Source organism: Opisthocomus hoazin, chromosome Z, assembly GCF_030867145.1.
Source record: "Opisthocomus hoazin isolate bOpiHoa1 chromosome Z, bOpiHoa1.hap1, whole genome shotgun sequence".
Lineage (NCBI taxonomy): Eukaryota > Metazoa > Chordata > Aves > Opisthocomiformes > Opisthocomidae > Opisthocomus > Opisthocomus hoazin.
Window position 1 is genome coordinate 70,671,527 of NC_134454.1, and position 22,539 is coordinate 70,694,065.

At 40.2% G+C, this 22,539-nt stretch overlaps 1 protein-coding gene across 2 annotated transcripts in view; it reads right to left on the bottom strand.

Moving 5' to 3' along the window:
• MTREX (Mtr4 exosome RNA helicase) overlaps positions 1-22,539 on the bottom strand; it is a 52,078-nt gene that overhangs the window by 18,746 nt on the left and 10,793 nt on the right. For both annotated transcript variants that reach the window (XM_075447345.1, XM_075447344.1), the window contains exons 12-15: positions 21,950-22,029; positions 20,451-20,561; positions 15,659-15,760; positions 13,192-13,317 (exon numbers count right to left, since the gene is read on the bottom strand). In XM_075447345.1, the coding sequence (XP_075303460.1) occupies positions 13,192-13,317; positions 15,659-15,760; positions 20,451-20,561; positions 21,950-22,029 (419 nt within the window). The remainder of the gene's footprint in view (positions 1-13,191; positions 13,318-15,658; positions 15,761-20,450; positions 20,562-21,949; positions 22,030-22,539) is intronic.

Sequence of the window (22,539 nt, forward strand, 5' to 3'; positions counted from 1 at the left end):
CTGGGATTCTGTGAGGTCTGATTTTTTCACAATGTGGTATTTACAGGTATTTTGAATAACCTAAGAAGAAAGGATGCTTGGAAAGTATTGTGGGCAAACGCCATATCACTACTTTCCTTCCCCATTCTTATTTTCTAAGAATATCTACTACTGTCCTCTGTCAAAAAAGGGTACTGGGCTTGGTAGATTCACGCTTGGCCTGATTCACCATGGCTGTTATATTCTTACCCAAGAGGAAGACCTCGTTATCATAAGAACAGCAAACATTTAATTGATATATATTAAAATACATTATATAGGGCTACAAAGATGATTAGGGGACTGGAGCATCTCTCCTATGAGAAAAGGCTGAGGGAGCTGGGCTTGTTTAGCCTGGAGAAGGCTGAGAGGGGACCTTATAAATGTTTATAAATATCTGAAGGGTGGGTGTCAGGAGGATGGGGCCAGGCTCTTTTCAGTGGTGCCCAGCGACAGCACGAGGGGCAGCGGGCACAAACTGAAGCATAGGAAGTTCCAGCTGGAGATGAGGAAGAACTTCTTCACTCTGAGGGTGACGGAGCACTGGAACAGGCTGCCCAGGGAGGCTGTGGAGTCTCCTTCTCTGGAGATATTCAAGACCTGCCTGGACAAGGTCCTGTGCAGCCTGCTGTAGGTGACCCTGCTTCAGCAGGGCGGTTGGACTAGATGACCCACAGAGGTCCCTTCCAACCCCTACCATTCTGTGATTCTGTGAAAACAACCAGCTATTCAAAGAACACACAGAACAGTTAAACAGTGTCCAAGGAAGATCCAGATGACCTCAACACTACAAACACAGGGCAAACTTCAGAAGCCGTCATTAACTTAGCTGTCAGCACAGACTGCCATCCTGATAAACGATGTAAGAAGTTGCTGCAACCAGATGACAGAGACCCAAAACTTCTGCAGTATGAAACTGCCCAACTGTGGTGCATAACCTTACATCTAAAGCAGCACTGGTATCAAAGGAACAGGTGTCTTACAACTCTCCAGAAAGAATTCAATAGAAATCCAGGAGTTACAAAGCAGAAAGTAACAACTTCTGCGCAACAACAGGAGTGGAAACCAGAAGTAACAGACAGCTTTTGAAGATGTTAAAAAGTATGTGGATTATCATACCTCCTTGAATCATGGGAAGCTTATGACAACACATGCCCTACCCCCACCAAACTAATGTAATTAAGACTACAAGGGATTTAGAAAAAACAAACTCTTGTGAATTACTAAACAGAAAAACAGTGCAATCTGCTATTTTTTCAAAATAGAATTTCCCAGCAGAGATTCAATGAGGTCTGGGCTTACAAGAAATCTAGAAAAGTCATAGACAGAAAAACAGCAAGGTCTGCTAAAAATACCCACTAGATCACTGAAGACACCAGCAATCCACAAAGTTGCATGATGAGGAATAACATGGCAAAAGAAATTTAATCTGAAAGTATGTTATAAGAAGATGAAGTGCAACAGTTTGCACCAGTTTAGTGTTTACTGCTCATTAAAGAATGACCTATACATGAAATAAAATAGATTTACCAAACGAGTGCTGTCATTTCAACAGGGCCTATGACTAACTTATGATTAAACATTTTAAATTAACAACTAAAACAGGTAACAAGAATATGAGGACGTTTGAAAACATATTTTTCATGTAACTATATGACTGTTGAAAGTTCAGCATATTCTACCAGATATTTTAGCAGCTTAAGAGAGGGCTGACACTGGGAAACACGCTCCTCTGCACCTTCTTTTAAGCTCAAGATTTGCTTTACCTAAAATCAGTTATACTGTATCCTCTTCCAACTAATTTCTTTGTCTTTTGCTATACAGTAAGATATTTAGCAGACAGAGTCCCTCATCATAAATAATAAAAAAGCATAGGCTACTAAAAAAAACAACTGATGACTAGTTCATATACGCACATGCTGAAATTCAGATCAAGTACTCTCCTACATCAAGTTAAGTCTTATGGATTTTAAAGGACATTACCACAATATACACATTTTCTTTCAGTTTTAAATGTACAGTCAGGAATTCTGATACTACATCTATTCATGCACTGATGTCACATTTCATAAGAGACAGTTTGAATCTCAGACTCCTTCACATGTAGGAGATTTAAGTACAGTGTAATCCCATTTGCTTTATGTGAGATACAGAGCCTTATGGTATTACCTTACAAACGCCACAGTCCTACTCACTGCATGATTATTTAATCTCAGAAAAAAACCCAGCTGTTACAGAGAAGTCTTCAGCATGCAGTAAAGTACCCATATGAATACGTGTAAAAGAAGTTTAAGATAAATCATATAGCCTAATATTTTGCTTTCCATGGCCAGAGATTCATTCAGTCATTCTAGCTTACATCTATGAGGTCATAAATACATATGTAAGTTTTCTACCTCAAGTGATGCACCACAGAACAGAAATACTTCTTAAATTAGATTACGAAACATGTATTTAAAATAACACCATCAGTTCTGAGATTACCACAAATGGGTTTCTACTAACATAAATGTGTCCATAAGTGCAATATCAACAGCTGAGCTGCAGTGTGCAGAGGAAAGCTGAAGTTTCTACAAATGTCTCTGGTCTGATACACCAAAGAAAGGTGAGAGAACTTCTGTTGCTGATGCTAACCAATGTATAACACAGCTTTTTCCTTAGACCTGATAAAAGGATTATGTACCCAAGCTCTTGTCTGTTTTTCTAAATATATCAGCTATTCTAAGAAAGATAAATTACCACTCCCTAAAAAGCTTGCTTCTCTACAACAGAGAATGCCATTTAAAGAATGGCATTTACTAAAGAACAGCACAGCAATTATGGCAGTGTCAGCTAATGGTGGGTCAGATTCTTTCCTACAGCAACATCCACTGCTGTAGCCAGGCATCAGCTAAAGCAGCTGGAATACAACCCCCAGCTGGCTACAGCCACCGGCGCAGCTACGGACCAGCAGAGATCTGGCAGCACGTTTCTGTGACGACTCCGATCACACTGTGAACAACTCCTTCCATTCCTGACAATGTTACATAGCTTTAAGGCATACCTCAGCTGTGTGCTTGCAAGATTATCAACTATTTGAAAGAATAAAATTGTAAGTGTCACACTCTCACTTTAATGCTATGATAAAGTGAGAAAACAATGAACATTATACAACTAAAATACATGCATAGAATGTGCCAAGAAAGACCAAACAATTCTGCAGATTCACTTTAAAGGCTTTTTTAAAATCAGCACAGTTCAATTGTAAAGGAGGAGTGATTTAAAAACAAACTAAAAGACCCAGCTATTTCAAAGACTGTATAAAGCAGACTTATTTGAAAGGCAGCATTTGAGCCAGTTGCTGATGTGGCAATTTTTACATTAAACACGATTGGCATTTTACAATTTAAAAATAAGATCATTCTATTAAGACAAAGGAGTTAAAATCCTGTTTTGGCAAAAATTGTGGATTGTTCCTGTTTCTCCATCTCATAAACACATCTTTCTCCAAGTTCCAGGAATTCCCATTTTCTCAGTATTGTTCTCAAGGCAGTACTACATTCGAAATTAAAAGTTCTGAGAAGGTTATTTTTTCTGAAAACTGGAACTGTTACTTCTCCAAATTAAATATAACTATAGTAGCTTTACTGTATCATCCCTTCAGCACAGCCAGTGAGTTCTGCAGCATACATTAGTCTCTACTGACTACCCTGGGCTATCAACAGACTCACATGTAACAGGCAACAATCACCTGGATGCCCTTGCTTCGTTTATCTAGTAGCAACATGTGGATTTTGCAGCTTCATTAGGAAATCTTTGAGTAAAATACAGCTGTTCTTCTATACTGAGTACACACAAAATGTGAGTAGACACCATGCCAGCTGTTTCTGCAAATTATAAAGATTGGCATCATTACTGAAGAGGCAATTAATGGTTACCTAAAGACAGCTGTCAGATACGTATGGTGGAGAGAAAGGAATGGAAGATGGGGTACATTACTGACAGGAAAATGGAAAAGGTGGGCCTTCCTTTCCTAACTTGCTCTCAGAAAGCCTACACAGTATAAAGTGTTAAACTATCCTGGATTTTGCTTGCTGCTAATATATAGCAAGAGATAAAACTGTTTAACTTACATTTTCCCCACGACTGTTTGCTCCTCTTGCAATCCCTTTCTCTCCTCAAATCCTGTGCCACCAGCTCCCAGATTGACTACTTTTCTTTTATACTTTCTTAAAAATATTGTGAAGCATGTGCATGACATTTAGCTCACCGTCTACCATATATCCTCCCATCACAATTCATCGACCTTCTCTTCGACAAGCTAGGGTGCGCAGTCACCTGCCTCAAGTTTTCTCAGTCTCTGAGGAAGCCTCTCCCTTGTCTCAAGAAAAAAAGTTCCATATGAGAGAAACGAAGAACCACCAACCACTCATGCAGAAGACTGGGCAAAAGCCTAACTGGTCAGAGCTGCAACAAAAGTCAATGAGAAAGACTGCCTTGAACAGGCATCGAGAAGTCACTTTCAAACATACACTGTGCCCACAACTTCATTGTTGTTGTTGAACTACCATTCCAGTTCTCCAGGCTCCTTTCTCCAAGTAATCTTCCTCCTCACCCCTTCAACAGAGGGCAGTCCCCCTGTCCCAAACCTTCAACAGACAGTAGCGACAGATTTACTTCTGAATATTTTTGAAAAAACAGAACAATTTTGCAAGCTTTTTTATCCCTCTGGATGAGAACTGCCTGGATACACATGAACAGACTGGATATGTCAATTAAAGTTCTCAGAAATTAATAACCTACTTTGTGTGTTTGCAACCACTTCACTTCTTGAGAAATTTTAACCCAACTTACTAACTGCACCCTTTCAAGTTGTCACAATTTGGGTTGCAAAAGAATGATTCGTTTAAGCTGATAATGTTAAAAAACAAGAACATGACCATAAACAAATCACTACAGAAATAATTTAGTCAAGAACTACCTGAAAATTACAGCCGCTATACACTTTGCCCTGTTTAACTGTCAACCATTTCACAGTAGAATCTCTTCTTAACACAATCAACACATTCAACAAGGCATTCAGCATTTACTAGTCCTGTCGTTTCTTGCCCACATAAACTAGAACGATATAAAGACTGGGGAGGAGGAAGGTTAGTGTCTGTAACTGATATTCACAGGTTTTTTCCACTTTTTTTTTTAATTACTATTAAGACTTGGAAGCCTTGTCTAGCCATAGATGTGAGAGCTGTCATTGCTGCATTATGGCACGCAGTCTTGAGCAAGATGTCCATTTGGTAAGGGTTACTCTCTCTGTTCTCTCTTATAGTTGGAGAAAAATATTCACATTTTCAAAACAATTCCCATGCAGAGAGAGGAACAAAATTTGCACATAACTTTCTTGCTCTCCAGTGTCTCATGGAAAACGTGTACAAAGCTTTCACAGGGAACGTAAGATGGCAAACACTGTCTGACACTAACTCACAGGGACATCATGAGCTAAGATGAAAAAGGCCAACTTGCAAAGCAACAATAGAAGTATCTTTCATAATGACTCAAATCAAATACACCACAGGACATATTTTGCGCCATTTGGTCCACTGACAGTTTCATTTGCTTATCAGTGTTTCCAGAAAGAAGCTGAATGAGTAAGTTTCCAAAAAGGAAACAAGGAACCACGTTATAAAAAGAGCAAAGAATAGCACACATGGATGATATTTAAAAGGTCTCTCACTTTCTTCCTCATAAGGGGGAAATAATTACACTTAAATGTCTGCAACAGTTGCCAGGACAAAGTTCTATTAAAAACCTCATTAAATAAAAACGCAAGTGACTGCTTGATACAACTGTATGACACAGAAATACCTTCAGTGAAATATTAACAACACACTTTTTTCCCACCTATCAATGATACAGTTACCACATGAATAATCAATCTCTTTCTGAAATATCAAACAAGACTGAGTACTTAACTGATAACAGGATTATCCTGAGCTACGTTAGCATGACTGCAAAACCAATAAAAATCCCTTCTGCAGGGTTATTTTTAACTCACAATGGTAAGCAGCTATTTTAAACACAGATTATTACCAATCTGGCTCACTGCTTTGCCCTCAAAACAGTTGCACCAACACAAACAGAAGCCACTGCGGGTGGCAAAAGACTGCTTTAGCAGGCTTTGCCCATGAAAATACCTCAGGCTTGGGTTCCATAAATGCTCCAGTTGTAATGAGAGACTTAAAAGGAAAAAAATGTACCTTGATTTCTCTCGCATGCAACGACCACCATCTGCAGTAAGTCCTGAATGACTGAACTTCTCAGTCATTTACTGTAATAACAGTAGCTCCTACCATTGTAACTATCCTTAGTTTTACTTCAGGCTGGTAACTCCAATTTCTGTTCTTTCCCTAAGCCTTTTGTATTCTTTCTGAATCAAACACAGAAAAATATACAAAAAAACCCTGTACACTTGTACTGAGGTGTCCCAATTTAACAAAGCAATATTTAAAACTCTCAAGCAAATATTTAAAACTACCAATATTTTATACAATACAAATATACTTTAAATTAGCTTACAAACTCAAAAAATTGGCCCTTCTGAAACCAGCATCATAGTGCATTGCTACATGGATTCCTCTGCACAGAACACAAATGGACAGTGGGGGGAAAGGTAATTTGGCATGTGTTAACATCACACTGTGTAATGATTCTTTTGGATCTGAGTTGGCCTGGCAACAGTGTAACTATATTTATATAATACATTTATATATTTATATAATACATTTGCTCCTTCTAAGTTGGATGTTCAAGAGTGACCAACCATTTTACATGTCATCTTCCCACATTTTGACTGCAAATGTCAGGAAGAAGTTCTATCTACTGGCTTGCATAATTATCTACAAACTGTGACCCTGCTCATCATGACATCTGAGTATCTGTTTCCCTTAAAACATCTGAATTCTGTCCATGATTTCACACTAAAATCTTGTTGACTTTAAGCAGGTCTTAAATTAAGGTTAGAAGTACCTTCCTGAATTGAAGCCTGGAAAATCTCTGCAGCGCAAGCTTCGTAAGAACAAGAAACGTTTGGCAGTTTACAACAAAAATAAAAATTTCGCATAAAAATTTTAATCTAAATTTGGTGAAGTATCAAAAATGTTTATTTCATTGAGATTAGAAACAACATTATACTGTCCTCAAACCACCAGTGACAATCTGTTTCTTAGATTTTGCAATGGCTTTTCCAACAAGTGTTAGTGCAAATCCCCAGCTGAAGCCTATTTCTCTCTCAAACCAGATTTTGGTAAATCTCTCAGATCCTGAGGGCGCTTTTTTTTTCCCCATGTGAGTAAGCCTTAAATCACCCCAAAGTATATAACAGTACAGTCAAGCTGTCCTGTTAAGCTGATGTGTGCAGAGGGACTGAATGCTGATGGAAGACAGTCTCACTAGGTGGCTTCACATGCTGTCTTGCGCATGGTCCCAAACAACAAGATTACATGGAAAGCTGTTACTTACTACTCACCCACAACCTATGGGAAATGGACTGCAATACCAGTTTGCTTCTCTAGAAACATCTTTAAAGCATTTCAGGAGAAGTAAATGGAAAATCTGCAGACAGTACAGTTTTAAAAGGGGTGGACAACAAGCAGTACTAAAGATTCTGCGGAGTCTTTATCATAAAAGCGAAGCAGTAAGCCATATAATTCCATACCAATTTCAACACATGCCACGGCATTTTGCACAAGAAAACATTATTCATAGACATCGTATCACAGTATCATCTTGCCAGAGAAGCTTGTGCTGTAGTTTTGCCAACACTGCGCTAAACAACTGCTATGTTCTAGCCTGCATCTGACTATACCTTAAGCCTCTTGATAGGTATTGTCAGCAGCTCCCTGTGCTTGCCTTCTGTGGCAGCCATGCATAGCTAACAACCATTGCTTCTTTACTTCAGACAGTGCTAAGCATTTCATTTGCAAAAAGGACCTCTGCTGACGCTCTACTCCTGTGCTTCTTGCCTGATCATGCAATAAAACTTCAGTACAGTTTGTAAGAGCAAAATGAGAACTCAATGTAACAGATTTTTACCACCTGAAAAAAATTCTTGTTCACTGGAAAGGTTTTCATAGAATCATAGAACGGGTTGGGTTGGAAGGGACCTTTAAAAGCCATCTAGTCCAACTCCCCTGCAATAAGCAGAGACATCTTCAACTAGGTCAGGTTGCCCAGAGCCCTGTCCAGCCTGACCTGGAATGTTTCCAGGGATGGGGCATCTACCACCTCTCTGGGAAACCTGTGCTAGTGGTTCACAACCCTTACTGTAAAAAATTTCTTCCTTGCATTTAGTCTAAATCTACCTTCTTTTAGTTTAAAGCCATTACCCCTTCTTCTGTCACTACAAATGCTATTAAACAGCCTGTCCCCATCTTTCCTATAGGCCCCCTTTAAGTACTGGAAGGCTGCAGTAAGGTCTCCCCGCAGCCTCTTCCATGCTGAGCAGCCCCAACTCTCTCAGCCTTTCCTCCTAGGAGAGGTGTTTCAGCCCTCTGGTCGTTTTTGTGGCCCTTCTCTGGACCCACTCCACAGCACCATGTCTGTCCTGTGCTGCGGGCTCCAGAGCTGGATGCAGGACTACAGGTGGGCTCTCACCAGAGCAGAGCAGAGTGGCAGAATCCCCTCCCTTGACAGTTTTCTGTGTATTAGTCAAAGGGGACCATTTGAACAAAACCATATGTAACATAGACGAGCAACAGTTTTGGACTGTCTTAAATTTACCTAAACAAGAACAACAACAAAAAAGCACCCAAAACCCCAATCACTCAAACAACAGAATCTATAGTTCTATAGTAGGTAATTTTTAAAGTTTTACTATTTTTCAACCCAATTCAAGAGCATACACACCTGTATTTATTTTGAAACACAGAAAGACCAATACAGGAGCAGACCCATGGCCTATCAGTCAATAACAGACAAGTCAAATAAGGAACAAGCAACCTCACAGTCAAAGATTAAATTAACTGCTTCTGCATAAAACAGTATTTCCTTCCCACACATTAACCATTGTTTTTCCTGAATTCTGATTTATCATGGTTTTTTATAGTATCTTATAACTATAGCATTTCTTATAATGCGGGCAAGAGTTTTAGTTGCTTGTTACAATTTCTATGTTAGAAATCCACACCAAATTACACTGGTGCCCAAGGCTTATCGTTAATTCCTGTTGCAGACTAGGCAGCTATGCGTATGCAAAAGTACTAACTTCCAGCACTTTTATCAGATAGCTCCTGTTCCAGAAACTTCCTCGTCTAGCATCTGAGACTTCTCATCACCTTCTCACTATTTCCCATCTTACATTTATTCCCAATCAGCATAATTTTTATGTAAACACTGCTTTTCAGGCTAAACAGAATTTTCTCTGTACTTGGGAATATGAAAGGGACAGCTATATGTGATACACAGCAGATGATTAAACCGCAAAATATCTAATGATGCTGCCTCAATCATAAGGGAATGATGATTTGCCCTTTCAAAATTAAAACACTTTTCCAACTGCACAGTGGTCATATGAGAGAGCTGTGCAAACGGGCACCAAGTCAAAGAGAAAAGTATTAAACTTGCCTGAATTGCTATCCTGTTCATTTGCCTAGTACAATAAAAAGACCCAAGAGTCAAAATAAAATACAAGACCAGATGGATTTCTAATAGTAGCATACAGGCCAAATAAGCACAATACTGCCAACCCTACAAACGAAGGCCCTGCCAAGGAGCAAGATGTAGCCAGTGGAACATCTCTTACCGCTTGGCATCAGGGCACTATATGTTCCATACACAAATGACAAGGAAAGCATAATACTGTATATTTTATCTGGCTAGATGAATGTTTTCTTTCAATTTTTCAGTCCATCTAACTTCTTCTGTGAAGGAATAAGTAGATGCAAACAATTGATACACTCAAATTCAAGGCTCGAAAACCTACTTACATTAGCACATTTTCTTTCATTATAAAATTGTTCGTTTCTATAACGTAAATAGCTTAAGATGTTCTCTTGTAGAGACATTACAGATTACCACTGATCAGTAACTTCATAGTCTTTGCAGGAATACATGCTTGTAACATGGCCAAATTCCAACTAGAGAGATGCTGCTCTGGTTTCAAAGGCCATCTAGCGTCAAGCAGAAGCTTACCACTTCCTACTGAAACTAACACAGTGTAGCTAAAGATTCTAATTAAGGAAACAAAAAAGAAAAATTACCAACAAATATTTTAGTACTATCCAAATGTAAAACTAGGATTTACTGTCTTCAGAAAGCTATCCAACAGTATTGTAAGTGTTTAGTTTTATAGATTTGAACAAGTCACCAGTTTACTAAATATTCAGTGGTCAAATAAATGCTAAGGATAAACAAAAATCTAGTTACACTGCAAAAGACAAATGTAGGTTACTGAGTTTAAGAAATATTTACAAATATCCTTCTTAGGAACTCCATCTAAGATCTGAACATTGAATTTAAGTCTGAAGTACTATACACAATGTCGCAATGATCAGTGCTACAGCCAAACAGCACAGCCGCGGCAATACTGCTGGTACTGGAATACACTCAAAGCTCTCACTTCACTGGTTGCACTGTTATGCAGCTGATAACATTATTCCTATTCTAGTATTCAGGAAGTGGTTTGGATCAGACATGCTTTAGGGTTGAAGAGATACAAGAAAAATGTCCTACATAAATGTCCTATCATTCTCAATATGGCTAATTTACTTCTGAAGTTTTCCCTATAAATCTTTAGCTTATTCAGGAGCAAAGCCACAATACTTGATGTGGCAGCAAAATACTGCTGCAAGACATGATTGTGATCTTACAAGAGACAAACACTGTCAGTCAGTAAATAAAAACAGACACATTTAACAACGAATAAAAAATGTGAATACTGAAGAAATGTTGGTCTGTATACATTCTTGGCTAGTTTAAACATGAAATTTCCTCTAAGTGTTTTGTATTTAAAAAGGAAAATCAGTATTTTTTTATGTCGTACTGCTCATCTCATAAAAGATTACTTTTATTGACTTTTCAGCAATTGGCTGAATAGTTACAGCAGCTACAGAAGCACTACTACCTTCATTATAGCCCCTACTGACCTGTTTCAAAATCTTAAATACAGTCCTTGCTCACAAGTGAAGTAGTGAGAAAAATTAATGAAATCTATGAATTTATTTAGAACATTGGAGAAGAACCAACAGATAATATAGATAGAATTGCCACTATTTTTACCTTTTGTTTCCTTATAATTCAAAAGAAAGAAAAGAATCAAAGGGCTTATAGTTTCAGTAAAGGAAATATTCTTTATTATTTCCTTAAAATCTAGTCAAAAAAAGATGGTATAAAAAATGTAAGTGATCTACTATTTCCTTTTTTCTTCTTAATTCACGTAGATTGAGTTCTGTAGTTCTCTACTGAATTTACAAACTTCTGAATGGCTGAGCATATAGAGTAATCTCTCAAAGTCTGAAGATAAATAACTGAAATATCAAATTTTCTTTAGCTATTCACAGTTATTTCATATAAAGCAACTTTTGGGAGATATTCTTATTAAATTGCAGATCACAAGTATACAAAACTAATGCCATTTATAAGGAGCAGGTTTTTTTCCTGTCGTTTTGTATCTCCTGCCGTTTAATTTTTCAGCTGTGGAAGTACAAAGGTATAAAGCCTTTATTTAAATAACTATGCCACAAAATTACATTTATTTTTTAAAATAGTCTTAAAAACCTATAAAAACCCAGTTAAAATACTTAGTCTTTATATATCTCAAAGATGTACATGTGTTAAGAGTGCATGTAAACAAATAAACATATCTCCACCCCACTGAGAAAACAGAATTTGCATCAAGACCAAGAATAAATTCAAAATCTAATGCTACTGAACATGAATGAGTTCAAATATTTTTCAAATTTCTTATTTTACTAATTTCTGGTTAGTTAGCCATAATGTAGCATTCATGAAAATTCTGACTTTAAGAAGGCAAACACTACCTGTGTATAACAGTGATCCAATGTACACTATTTATTATGAATTAACAGGTAGCACTGACAGAACAAGATACACAACAAAAAATCCGCATCTGCATAACTTGGAGTAGCCATGTACATATTTTTTCCCCCTTGTTCTTCATTTGTCTGAATAAAACAGAGCAATACTGGCATCTGGGTTTTTCTGGTAATAAATACACGCTTTTTATTAACATACCCTGATTCTGACTTAAGATGATTCCCACAATTTATGGAAACTCTAATAATACTGCAAGTACCATTTTAACGCAAATGACCTGCTCTGTGTACCAAGGCTACAAGCTCCTGAATAGCATGGAGAGTAACTCCCCAAGTTTTCAGTTTTAACATGTGTGCACAGTTAACCTGAGCAGCCTAAGACAGGCAACACACACAACAGTGTATTATGCTTTATCACGGTGATTTTTGCCATGGAATTTAAACAGAAGTGTAATGAGTGCAGTGTTTCACGTTCATATTATAAAGCAACAGGGTATTATTGTAATGATCTGCAACGACTTCCATTACACTTTAGGGAAGCCCTATAATCTAACGCCCATGTCAGCCACAACAATGTTTCTTTCAACCTCTTGAATTCCAAACCTCAAAGTTTCCTAAAAGCACTATCAATTTCTCCCCAGTTAAGTGTAGCTCACTGACAGCCATCTCACTCTTCTTATTTATCACATGTATGTGATTTTTCACATTACTTTATCCAGTTTGTCTACTACACTGAGAAGTACGTTAACAAAGCTTTATTTCACTGCAGAACTAAGCCCTTCATAATTCTTGTGAAAGGTCAGCAGATCTTTTCCAGTTCAGCAATATCCTTGAACTGACTGTGATCAGCACGAAATGGAACAGAATACCACAGTAGTAGTGATATCACTAGAACACAGGATACAATTCTACCGCTCCTGCCTGAGATCCCTTCTACACAGAGAAGTATGATACTAATCTTCTGTTTCACAATGGAAACTCCCGCTTTAACAAGAATTCAGTGAAAGCCCAGTCTTCTAGGAGTCATTATCTTCTACCTGCATGATCTACATACTTTTAGTTCTAGGGATATAATTTTACTTGTTATGTTATTCAAACCAGAATAACCATAGTGGGGAGGATAAAAAAAAGTTAACTTCTCTCCTACCTTCAAAAGCTGCTTGCCAATTGTTGGACTCATTTTTTCATCCACCATAAGAATTACTATTCCTCTGTCATCCATACCTCGGCGTCCTGCACGACCTGACATTTGAATGTATTCACCTGAGGATATCTAGGATAAAATGAGAAAAAGAAAAAAAATTAACAACTATTATAAAAACAGCAAGAACATAAAAAGTGCTATTTACAATTATACAGTAGATGACCATGATGTATAAAAACTAGCAGACAGGAGTTATCTAAGATACAAAATTTTCACAGATTTAATTCAATTATTCATGACTGATCACTAAGCACGAAGATATAAACTCATGCCTATGAATGTCAGCAGAGTAAGTTGACTAATGCTCCCATAGCTACGGTGATTCCCATAACACAGTGCATCATTTTAATAAGCATAAAAAGCATTTTACTAATGTCTTATGTGATGCAAGGTTGCTGGGCATGCTGAAGATTACTAAAATATAAGACAACTTCAACATACTGGTAACGAATCTCCACCATCTTCAAATAACGTATCACTTCATTCAAATATAACATTAAAATGCTGATAACTAGCAAGAGCATTATTTCTACGCCTACTAACTGTGAAACTGGAGAGGTTACAAAGAACTGGGACATGCCAGCTATAACTGGTTCCCTATGTCTCAGAAAGTTACAAACCAGGTGTGTTTTGTCATCTGTGGCACTTGCATTCACAAAAACTTCTGAAGTTTCACTGTCATAGAATCATAGAAGAGTTTGGGTTGAAAGGGACCTTCAAAAATCTAGTCCAACATCTTCAACTAGACCAGGTTGCTCAAAGCCCCATCCAACCTGACCTGGAATGTTTCCAGGGATGGGGCATCTACAACCTCTCTGGGAAACCTGTGCCAGTGGTTCACAACCCTCACTGTAAAAAATTTCTTCCTTACATTTAGTCTAAATCCACCCTCTTTTAGTTTAAAACCATTACCCCTTGTCCTATCACTACAGGCCCCACATAAAAAGCCTGTCCCCATCTCTCCTATAAGCCCCCTTTAAGTACTGGAAGGCTGCAATAAGGTCTCCCCGGAGCCTTCTCTTCTCCAGGCTCAACAGCCCCAACTCTCTCAGCCTTTCCTCCTAGGAGAGGTGTTTCAGCCCTCCAATCATCTTTGTGGCCTCCTCTGGCCCGGCTCCAACAGCTCCATGTCGTTCCTGTGCTGAGGGCTTCAGAGCTGGACGCAGGACTCCAGGTGGGCTCTCACCAGAGTGGAGCAGAGGGGCAGAATCCCCTCCCTTAACCTGCTGGCCATGCTGCTTGTGGTGCAGCCCAGGATATGGTTGGCTTTTTGCACTGTAAGTGCACACTGTCAGCCCATGTCCAGCTTTACATTCACCAGTACCCTCAAGACCTTCTCAGCAAGGCTGCTCTCCATCCCTTTCTCCTCCAGCTAGTATTGATACCAGGGGCTGCCCCAGCGCATGTGCAAGGCCTCACACGTGGCCTTGTTGAACCCCATGAGATTCACGTGGGCCAACTTCTCAACCTTGTCAAGGTCCTTCTGGATGGCATCCCATCTCTCAGGCATGTCAACCGCACTACTCAGCTTGGTGTCTTCTGCAAGCTTGCTGAAGGTGCACTCGATCTCGCTTTCAGTATCATTGATGAATATATTAAACTGGTTCCAATATGGTCCAAGTACTTTACGTCAGATCTCAAAAACTACTTAAGGAAACTGTGCTAAATAATTTTAAAAGCAGGAGTTCCACATATCTGATGCTTTAAATGTAGCTAATTCTCGCATATATCGTAAGGACATGCAATCAGACTCAATGAATCGTGAAGCTGAACAGTCTAAACTAAGACTGAAGATATGTGTATGCCATAATGCACTTACCTGTTTACTGCAATCTTCCCATCTGTGAAAGATGAATCACAGCACTTTTTATAAAGCTTAGTTGTGATGACTTGTACACCCTTATTATTATTTACATGTGAATCACATACCTGGTTTTAATGTTTCAAACTTTTAAATTATTTGTTTTCCAGTGTTTAAGAACCTGTCCCTCCCTCCACACATTTCTGTCTTTCTGTGAGCTAGCTAAAATACCCTGCTATAACCAAACAATCAATACTCTCCTGAGGTAAATGAACTCTTTTCTTGGTTCTGTCAAAACTTAAATTCCATTATCATTATGATATGATACTCAGCCCACTTATCCTCCACATTCCTCTGACACAGAAGAGGATACTTAGGTCTCACAGTTTTGGACAAGTTGTGCAGAAGTCTTAGTCTAATCCAGTGTCCACCGCTAACCTGTGTTTTGATTCCCTTTTGCTGTTTCTATTAAAATAAATAATGTCACGCATAATCTGAGGAATCCTGTCTTCAGGAATTTGTATACTAATTACAAATGGATCTGTGAACAAAGAAAGATTTTTGAAAGAAAAAAATATTTTCTACTACATTTAACTGGTTTTCACTTACCCATCGGAAATCTTTTCCATCAAATTTGCTGGCGCTCGTAAATAGCACAGTCCTGGCTGGCATATTAATTCCCATAGCAAAAGTCTCTGTTGCAAATAACGCCTAAATAAACAGACTAAAGTTAAGCAAGCAAAAACAAAGGCTCTTAAGAAAACGTGCAAATAGCCAGAGATTGCTACACAAAACCTCTCCAAATTTTACTACTTAGGAACAGTCAACATAGGAACATAGGCACGCTCAATATCTAAAAACGGGACCAAAAATATTCTTTCCCTCTTCTCTTACTTTCTCCAGGAAAACAGAAAAACTAGTTAGATGGGACCATGTGAAAGACTCCAAACGAAAACACATGGGGGTGCAAAATATATTACTGAAAAATAACAGTTAACTTCCACACTCAAAATTCACAAGAAGAAAACAGCAGTTAGCTACCCAAAAAAACCTTACATTTTTCTGAATTTACGTCCCTTAGGGCAACCAACAAACAGCCTGGTAAATGTCTACAGCCATTTATAGGAGCAAAATATATCATAAAACAGTTGAAGAAAATGTCAAATTTAGACCTTGTAAGTTTAAATACTTTTGAATAAAATCTGGAACACTTAAAACTACAGCTGTAATTGTGCACTAACATAAGACATTTAAGGGACCGTATTAAAGACCACAAACTTCTCTGTGTAGAGAGAAAAAAACAACACAAACCAGCTTCAAAAAATGTTTTTTTCACATAAAGATGGAGGCATTTACTTTAGTAAAGCCTTTGGTACTGTCTCCCACAGCATTCTTCTAGAGCTGCTGGCATCTCATGGCCTAGATAGGCGTATTCTTCGATGGCCAGATGGCTGGGCCCAAACCGTTGTCATGAATGCAGCTCAATCCAGTTGGCAACAGGTCACAAGTGGTGTTCCCCAGGGCTCACTTCATCAGGGATCTGGATGAGGGGACCAAGGGCACCCTCAGTAACTTTGCAGATGACACCAAGTTGGGCGGGAGTGTTGATCTGCTTGAGGATAGGAAGGCTTTACAGAGGGATCTGGGCAGACTGGATGGATGGGCTGAGGGCAGTTGTATGAGGTTCAACAAGACCAAGTGCCGGGTCCTGCACTTGGGTCACAACCACCCCATTCAACACCACAGACTTTGGGAAGAGTGGCTGGAAAGCTGCCTGGCTGAAAAGGACCAGGGGGTGGTGGTCAACAGCCGGCTGAACATGAGCCAGCAGTGTGCCCAGGTGGCCAACAAGGCCAACGGCATCGTGGCTTGTATCAGGAATGGTGTGGCCAGTGGGAGTAGGGAAGTGGTTGTCCCCCTGTACTAAGCACTGGTGAGATCACACCTCGAATACTATGTTCAGTTTTGGGCCCCTCACTACAAGAGGGACATTGAGGTGCTGCAGTGCATCCAGAGAAGGATAATGAAGCTGATGAAGGGTCCAGAGAACCAGTCTTCTGAGGAGCACTTGAGGGAACTGGGGTTGTTTAGCCTGGAGAAAAGGAGACTCACTGGAGACCTTCTCACTTGCTACAAGTACCTGACAGACAGTTGTAGTGAGGCGGCTATTGGTCTCTTCTCCCAAGTAACTAGCGATAGGATGAGAGGAAATGGCCTCAAGTTGCACCAGGGGAGGTTTAGATTGGATATTAGGAAAATTCTCTTTACTGAAAGAGCTGTAAAGCATTGGAACGGGCTGCCCAGGGAAGTGGTGGATCTCACCATCCCTGGAGGTGTTAAAAAAACATGTAAACATGGCACTTTGCGACATGGTTTAGTAGGCATGCTGGTGTTGTGTTGACGGTTGGACTTGATGATCTTGGAGGCCTTTTCCAACCTTAATGATTCCATGATTTTATGTATTTTCATTTCTCAAGGGAAGGGACTTGCAACCGGTTACATATATTAAACTGCAGCACTGGAACAGCTACAGGCTTCCAGAGGTGCTGTGCACGTTTGTACAACCTAGTATGCAGATTCACAGAATGGAGCCTGGCACTTCATAGAATCATAGAAAGTTTTGGGTCGGAAGGGACACCTAGAGGTCATCTAGTCCAACCCCCCTGCAGCAAGCAGGGACACCGCTAACTAGATCAGGTTGCTCAGAGCCCTGTCCAACCTGGTCTTGAATGTTTCCAGGGATGGGGCCTCCACTACCTCTCTGGGCAACCCGTTCCAGTGTTTCGCCACCCTCATTGTAAAGAATTTCTTCCTTATATCTAGCCTAAACCTACCCTGTTTTAGTTTAAAACCATTACCCCTCGTACTGTCACTGCTGTCTCTACTAAAAAGATTGTCCCCATCTTTCCTATAGGCTCCCTTTAAGTACTGAAAGGTTGCAATCAGGTCTCCCCGGAGCCTTCTCTTCTCCAGGCTGAACAAGCCCAACTCTCTCAGCCTGTCCTCACAGAAGAGGTGCTCCAGCCCTCGGATCATTTTTGTAGCCCTCCTTTGGACCCGCTCCAACAGTTCCATGTCCTTCTTGTGCTAAGGGCTTCAGAGCTGAACGCAGGACTCCAGGTGAGGTCTCACCAGAGCAGAGTAGAGGGGCAGAATCACCTCTCTCGACCTGCTGGCCACGCTCTCTTGATGCAGCCCAGGACACGGTTGGCCCTCTGGGCTGCCAGCGCACATTGCCGACTCATGTCCAGCCTTTCGTTCATCAGTACCCCCAAGTCCCTCTCAGCAGAGCTGCTCTCGATCCTTTCATCCCCCCAGCCTGTATTGATAGCGGGGATTACCCCAACCCAGGTGTAGGACCTTGCACTTGGCCTTGTTGAACCTCATGAGGTTCACACAGGCCCACCTCTCCAGCTTGTCCAGGTCCCTCTGGATGGCATCCCGTCCTTCTGGTGTATCAACCGTACCACTCAGCTTGGTGTCATCTGCAAACTTGCTGAGGGTACACTCAATGTCGCTGTCCATGTCATTGATAAATATATTGAACAGCACCAGTCCTAGTACAGACCCCTGAGAGACTCCACTCGTCACTGGTCTCCATCCGGACATTGAGCCGTTGACCACTACCCTTTGGCTGCGACCATCCAACCAATTCCTTATCCACCTAACGGTCCATTCATCAAATCCATGGATCTCCAATTTGGAGAGAAGGATGTTGTAGCGGACCGTGTCAAAGGCTTTACAAAAATCCAGACAGATGACGTCCATTGGTTTTCTCTTGTCCACGCTTGTTGTTACACCATCATAGAAAGCCACTAGGTTGGTCAGGCAGGACTTGCCCTTGGTGAAGCCATGCTGGCTGTCTCAAATCACCTCCCTGGCCTCCATGTGCCTTAGCGTATCTTCTAGGAGGATCTGTTCCATGACCTTCCCTGGCACAGAGGTGAGGCTGACAGGTCGGTAGTTCCCAGGGTCTTCCTTTCTACCCTTTTTGAAAAGGGGCACAATGTTTCCCTTTTTCCAGTCACTGGGGACTTCCCCTGACTGCCATGACTTTTCAAATATCATGGAGAGTGGCTTGGCAACTACATCAGCCAGTTCCCTCAGGACTCTGGGATGCATCTCATCAGGTCCCATGGACTTCTGTACGTTTAGGCTCCTCAGGAGGTCCCGAACCTGGTCTTCACTTACAGCTGGAGGGATTTTACCCTCCTGGTCTCCTTCATGCCATCCATCCACTCGGGAGGGGTGAGGAGAGAGGTTGCCAGTGAAGACTGAGGCAAAAAAGTTGTTGAGTACCTCAGCTTTCTCCTCATCTGCTGTTACCAGTTTGCCGGTCTCGCTCATGAGCAGCGGTACGCTTTGACCATCTTTTTCCGGCTGACATACCTGTAGAAGCCCTTCTTGTTATTTTTCACATCCCTTGCCAAGTTCAGCTCCAGTTGTGCCTTGGCCTTCCTAACCCCATCCCTACACAACCGGGCAGCTTCCCTATACTCTTCCCAGGACGCCAGTCCCTGCTTCCACTGCCTGTGCAGTTCCCTCTTCTTCCTTAGTCTGACCAGCATCTCTTGCCTCAGCCATGCCGGTCTCTTCCCTTCTCTGCCCGACTTCTTACACTTGGGGATCGAGAGCTCTTGCGCTCTCAGGAATACATCCTTAAAGACCGGCCAGCTCTGTTCTGTTCCCCTGTCCCTGAGGACCGTTTCCCAGGGAGTCCTTCTGACTATCTTCTTGAAGAGCTGGAAATTTGCCCTCCTGAAATTTAGGGTCCTGACTATGCTCTTCGTTATTCCCGTTTCCCTCAGTAGCGTTAGTTCCACCAGCGCGTGGTTACTGCGGCCCAGGCTGCCTCCGATACTGACATCCCCAACGAGCTCACTCACACTGGTGACCACCAGGTCTAGTATCGCATCCCCTCGGGTAGGGGTGCTTATTACCTGGCTTAAGAAGTTGTCTTCAATGCATTCTAGGAACCTGCTGGATTGCCTACAGCTTGCCGTGTTGCTTTTCCAGCAGATGTCAGGGTGGTTGAAGTCCCCCAGTAGGACGAGAGCCTGCGAGCGCAAAGCCTCCTGGAGTTGGAGGAAGAACGCTTCGTCTATCAGCTCCTTCATATGTGTGTAGCTCTTTTTCAAAATTGCCTACTTACTGGTCCACGCAATGATCAAAACAAGTTTTTGGTACGTACTAAGCCTTATGCTTCCTGCACAGAATCACATTCAAAACACAAAGCATTTTTCAGTTTGGCATGAGTCTTTCACCTTTTTCAGCCAAGGAGCAGATCTCCACTATAATACATGTGGACATTCTGAGCTCAGACATATTTCTTGGTTTTTCAAGATTACTGACTGTGTATTCGCAACAGATAAAAATCTAAATATGGACACAAAATATGTACCTTTATGAGGCCCTCAGAGAAAAGAATTTCTATAGTTTCTTTTAAGATAGGAAGCAGACCGCCATGATGGATACCAATTCCTCGCTTCAGAAGAGGAAGTACATGCTCAACCTGGGAAGAAATGTATAAAGATTAGTAAACAAATTTTAATGTTTGTTTACTAAAAAATAGGACCTGTATGGAAAACCTCATCGTTGCCCTTAGTGTTCACATAATTCACTGTTTCCTGGTTTTAAATATAGTAAGTACCCCTTCAATACTATTTTCCACTTAGAACTAGGAATGATATGACAAGTAAAGCCAGAGGCCAGTCTTTTCAGCAGACTAGTCTTAATCTAGGTCAGGCCAGCTGTGAAGCTATGCCCCAATTTACACACACACTTAGTATTTAAATTTGACTCTATTAAAAAAAAAAAGCTTAATTTAAAATTGTTTTTGGAGATAGTGATCCTGGTATGCATGAGATATTTTGTTTCCGTTTTAGTTGCAGTGATTTCACTTATTGGAATGTGCTGTAAAACAGTGAAGTTAGCACCTATGGGACCCGTACAAGGAAATTCAGGCTGTAAATGACTGCATTTGTCTCCTGAATTCTGCAAACACTATACTTCAAACACATAACTACATAAACCTAGCTTTGTCATTTTTTTCTTCGAAATCAAAAATTCTCACTAACAATCTATTAACACTTGGTTAACAATCTATTAACACTTGGTTATCACCCCAAAACTAATTCTCAGAACACACTTCTGAGATGTTATTGTCCACAGAGACCAAAACAGATTACTTGGATACGATGCCACTGTCCTCTGCTTACCAAAAACCAGCACATAACACCTTACATATTGGATTCCTATTTTCCGTTTTTCTCAAGTTCACAAACAAAACAGGTACATGGAATCTGAAGCAAGCAGGCACAGTCAAAAATTAGATGTGGGGTTTTTTTAAGGAGAAATTGCCATGCTCACAATAAAGATCACTACATTAAGAATGATAGATACAAATAAACAAAGGAAAGAAGGGGGCAGAAAAAAATTATAGTTTTAGTATTTGTTATAAAAGGACTGAAACCTGTAATGTTCTGTCCGTTTAGAAGCTTGCATTTTTCCACTGTAAAGAAAGTCACTATGCTTAGTCATTATACAATAAATTAGAATGCAGATGCATTAATTCAACTTTTTGAAGGCTCAGGAGTCAATATCTGAAATGCATACTGCACGCTCATTTGAACTATTTCCAGACAGTTTTAACCCAGATATATCTCTTTATAATGTTTATAAATATTACTATATAATTTTTGCATATGTCATTTGCTGGAATCACAACTGGGAGGAATCCTAATCATTGAATCCCATTTCACAATGCCAAGGAGCAATGCAAAAGATATTAAAACACAGGGAGATGGATGAGAATGTCCAGTTTATGATTTCTGTACCCACTACAAAAGACCCACAGCCTCAACAGATGCAGAAAACAGAAGAGCAGCAGCCACCACTTACCTGAGGAAGCTTTTTGTCTTCATCTGACAGACAATCAATCGCATTATTGAACACTTCTTCAACCATCTTTTTTTCTTCATCTAAGAAGGTAATTTGTAAGTTATTACAAAATCTAGAAGGCTATGTAAATAAACTGTTACTACATTCTAATACTTACAAAAGTTTACAATAAAAATAGCACGGAAGACTGTGAAGGCTCCACAAAACCACCCGCATCGGGTCAGATGATCAAGGCTTGAATGCAAGCCTGAAGGAGCCTAACACTAACCAGAAGTAGATGCTCAGCGAAAAGCAAAACAGAACAAACCAGGCAGAATAATTCAAACTTCAGCTATTTCCAAGCTTGGGATTTCTCAGTTTTATGTAGTTTCTGTCTATTCCATAAACCTCCCCATTTCTTTTCTACCTACTAGCCACTGTCTGTATGGGCAGAGGCTCTTCCTCCTCCCTGTTAACTCTCAAAGTTTACAACCTTTCTACTTAAGTAGTACAAATATCAAGAAAAAATATTCAAAAGTATGACTGAAGAAAACATACCAAAACGCATCTCTGCACTTATGCAGATCTTTACATTTTCTGACAGAAATGGC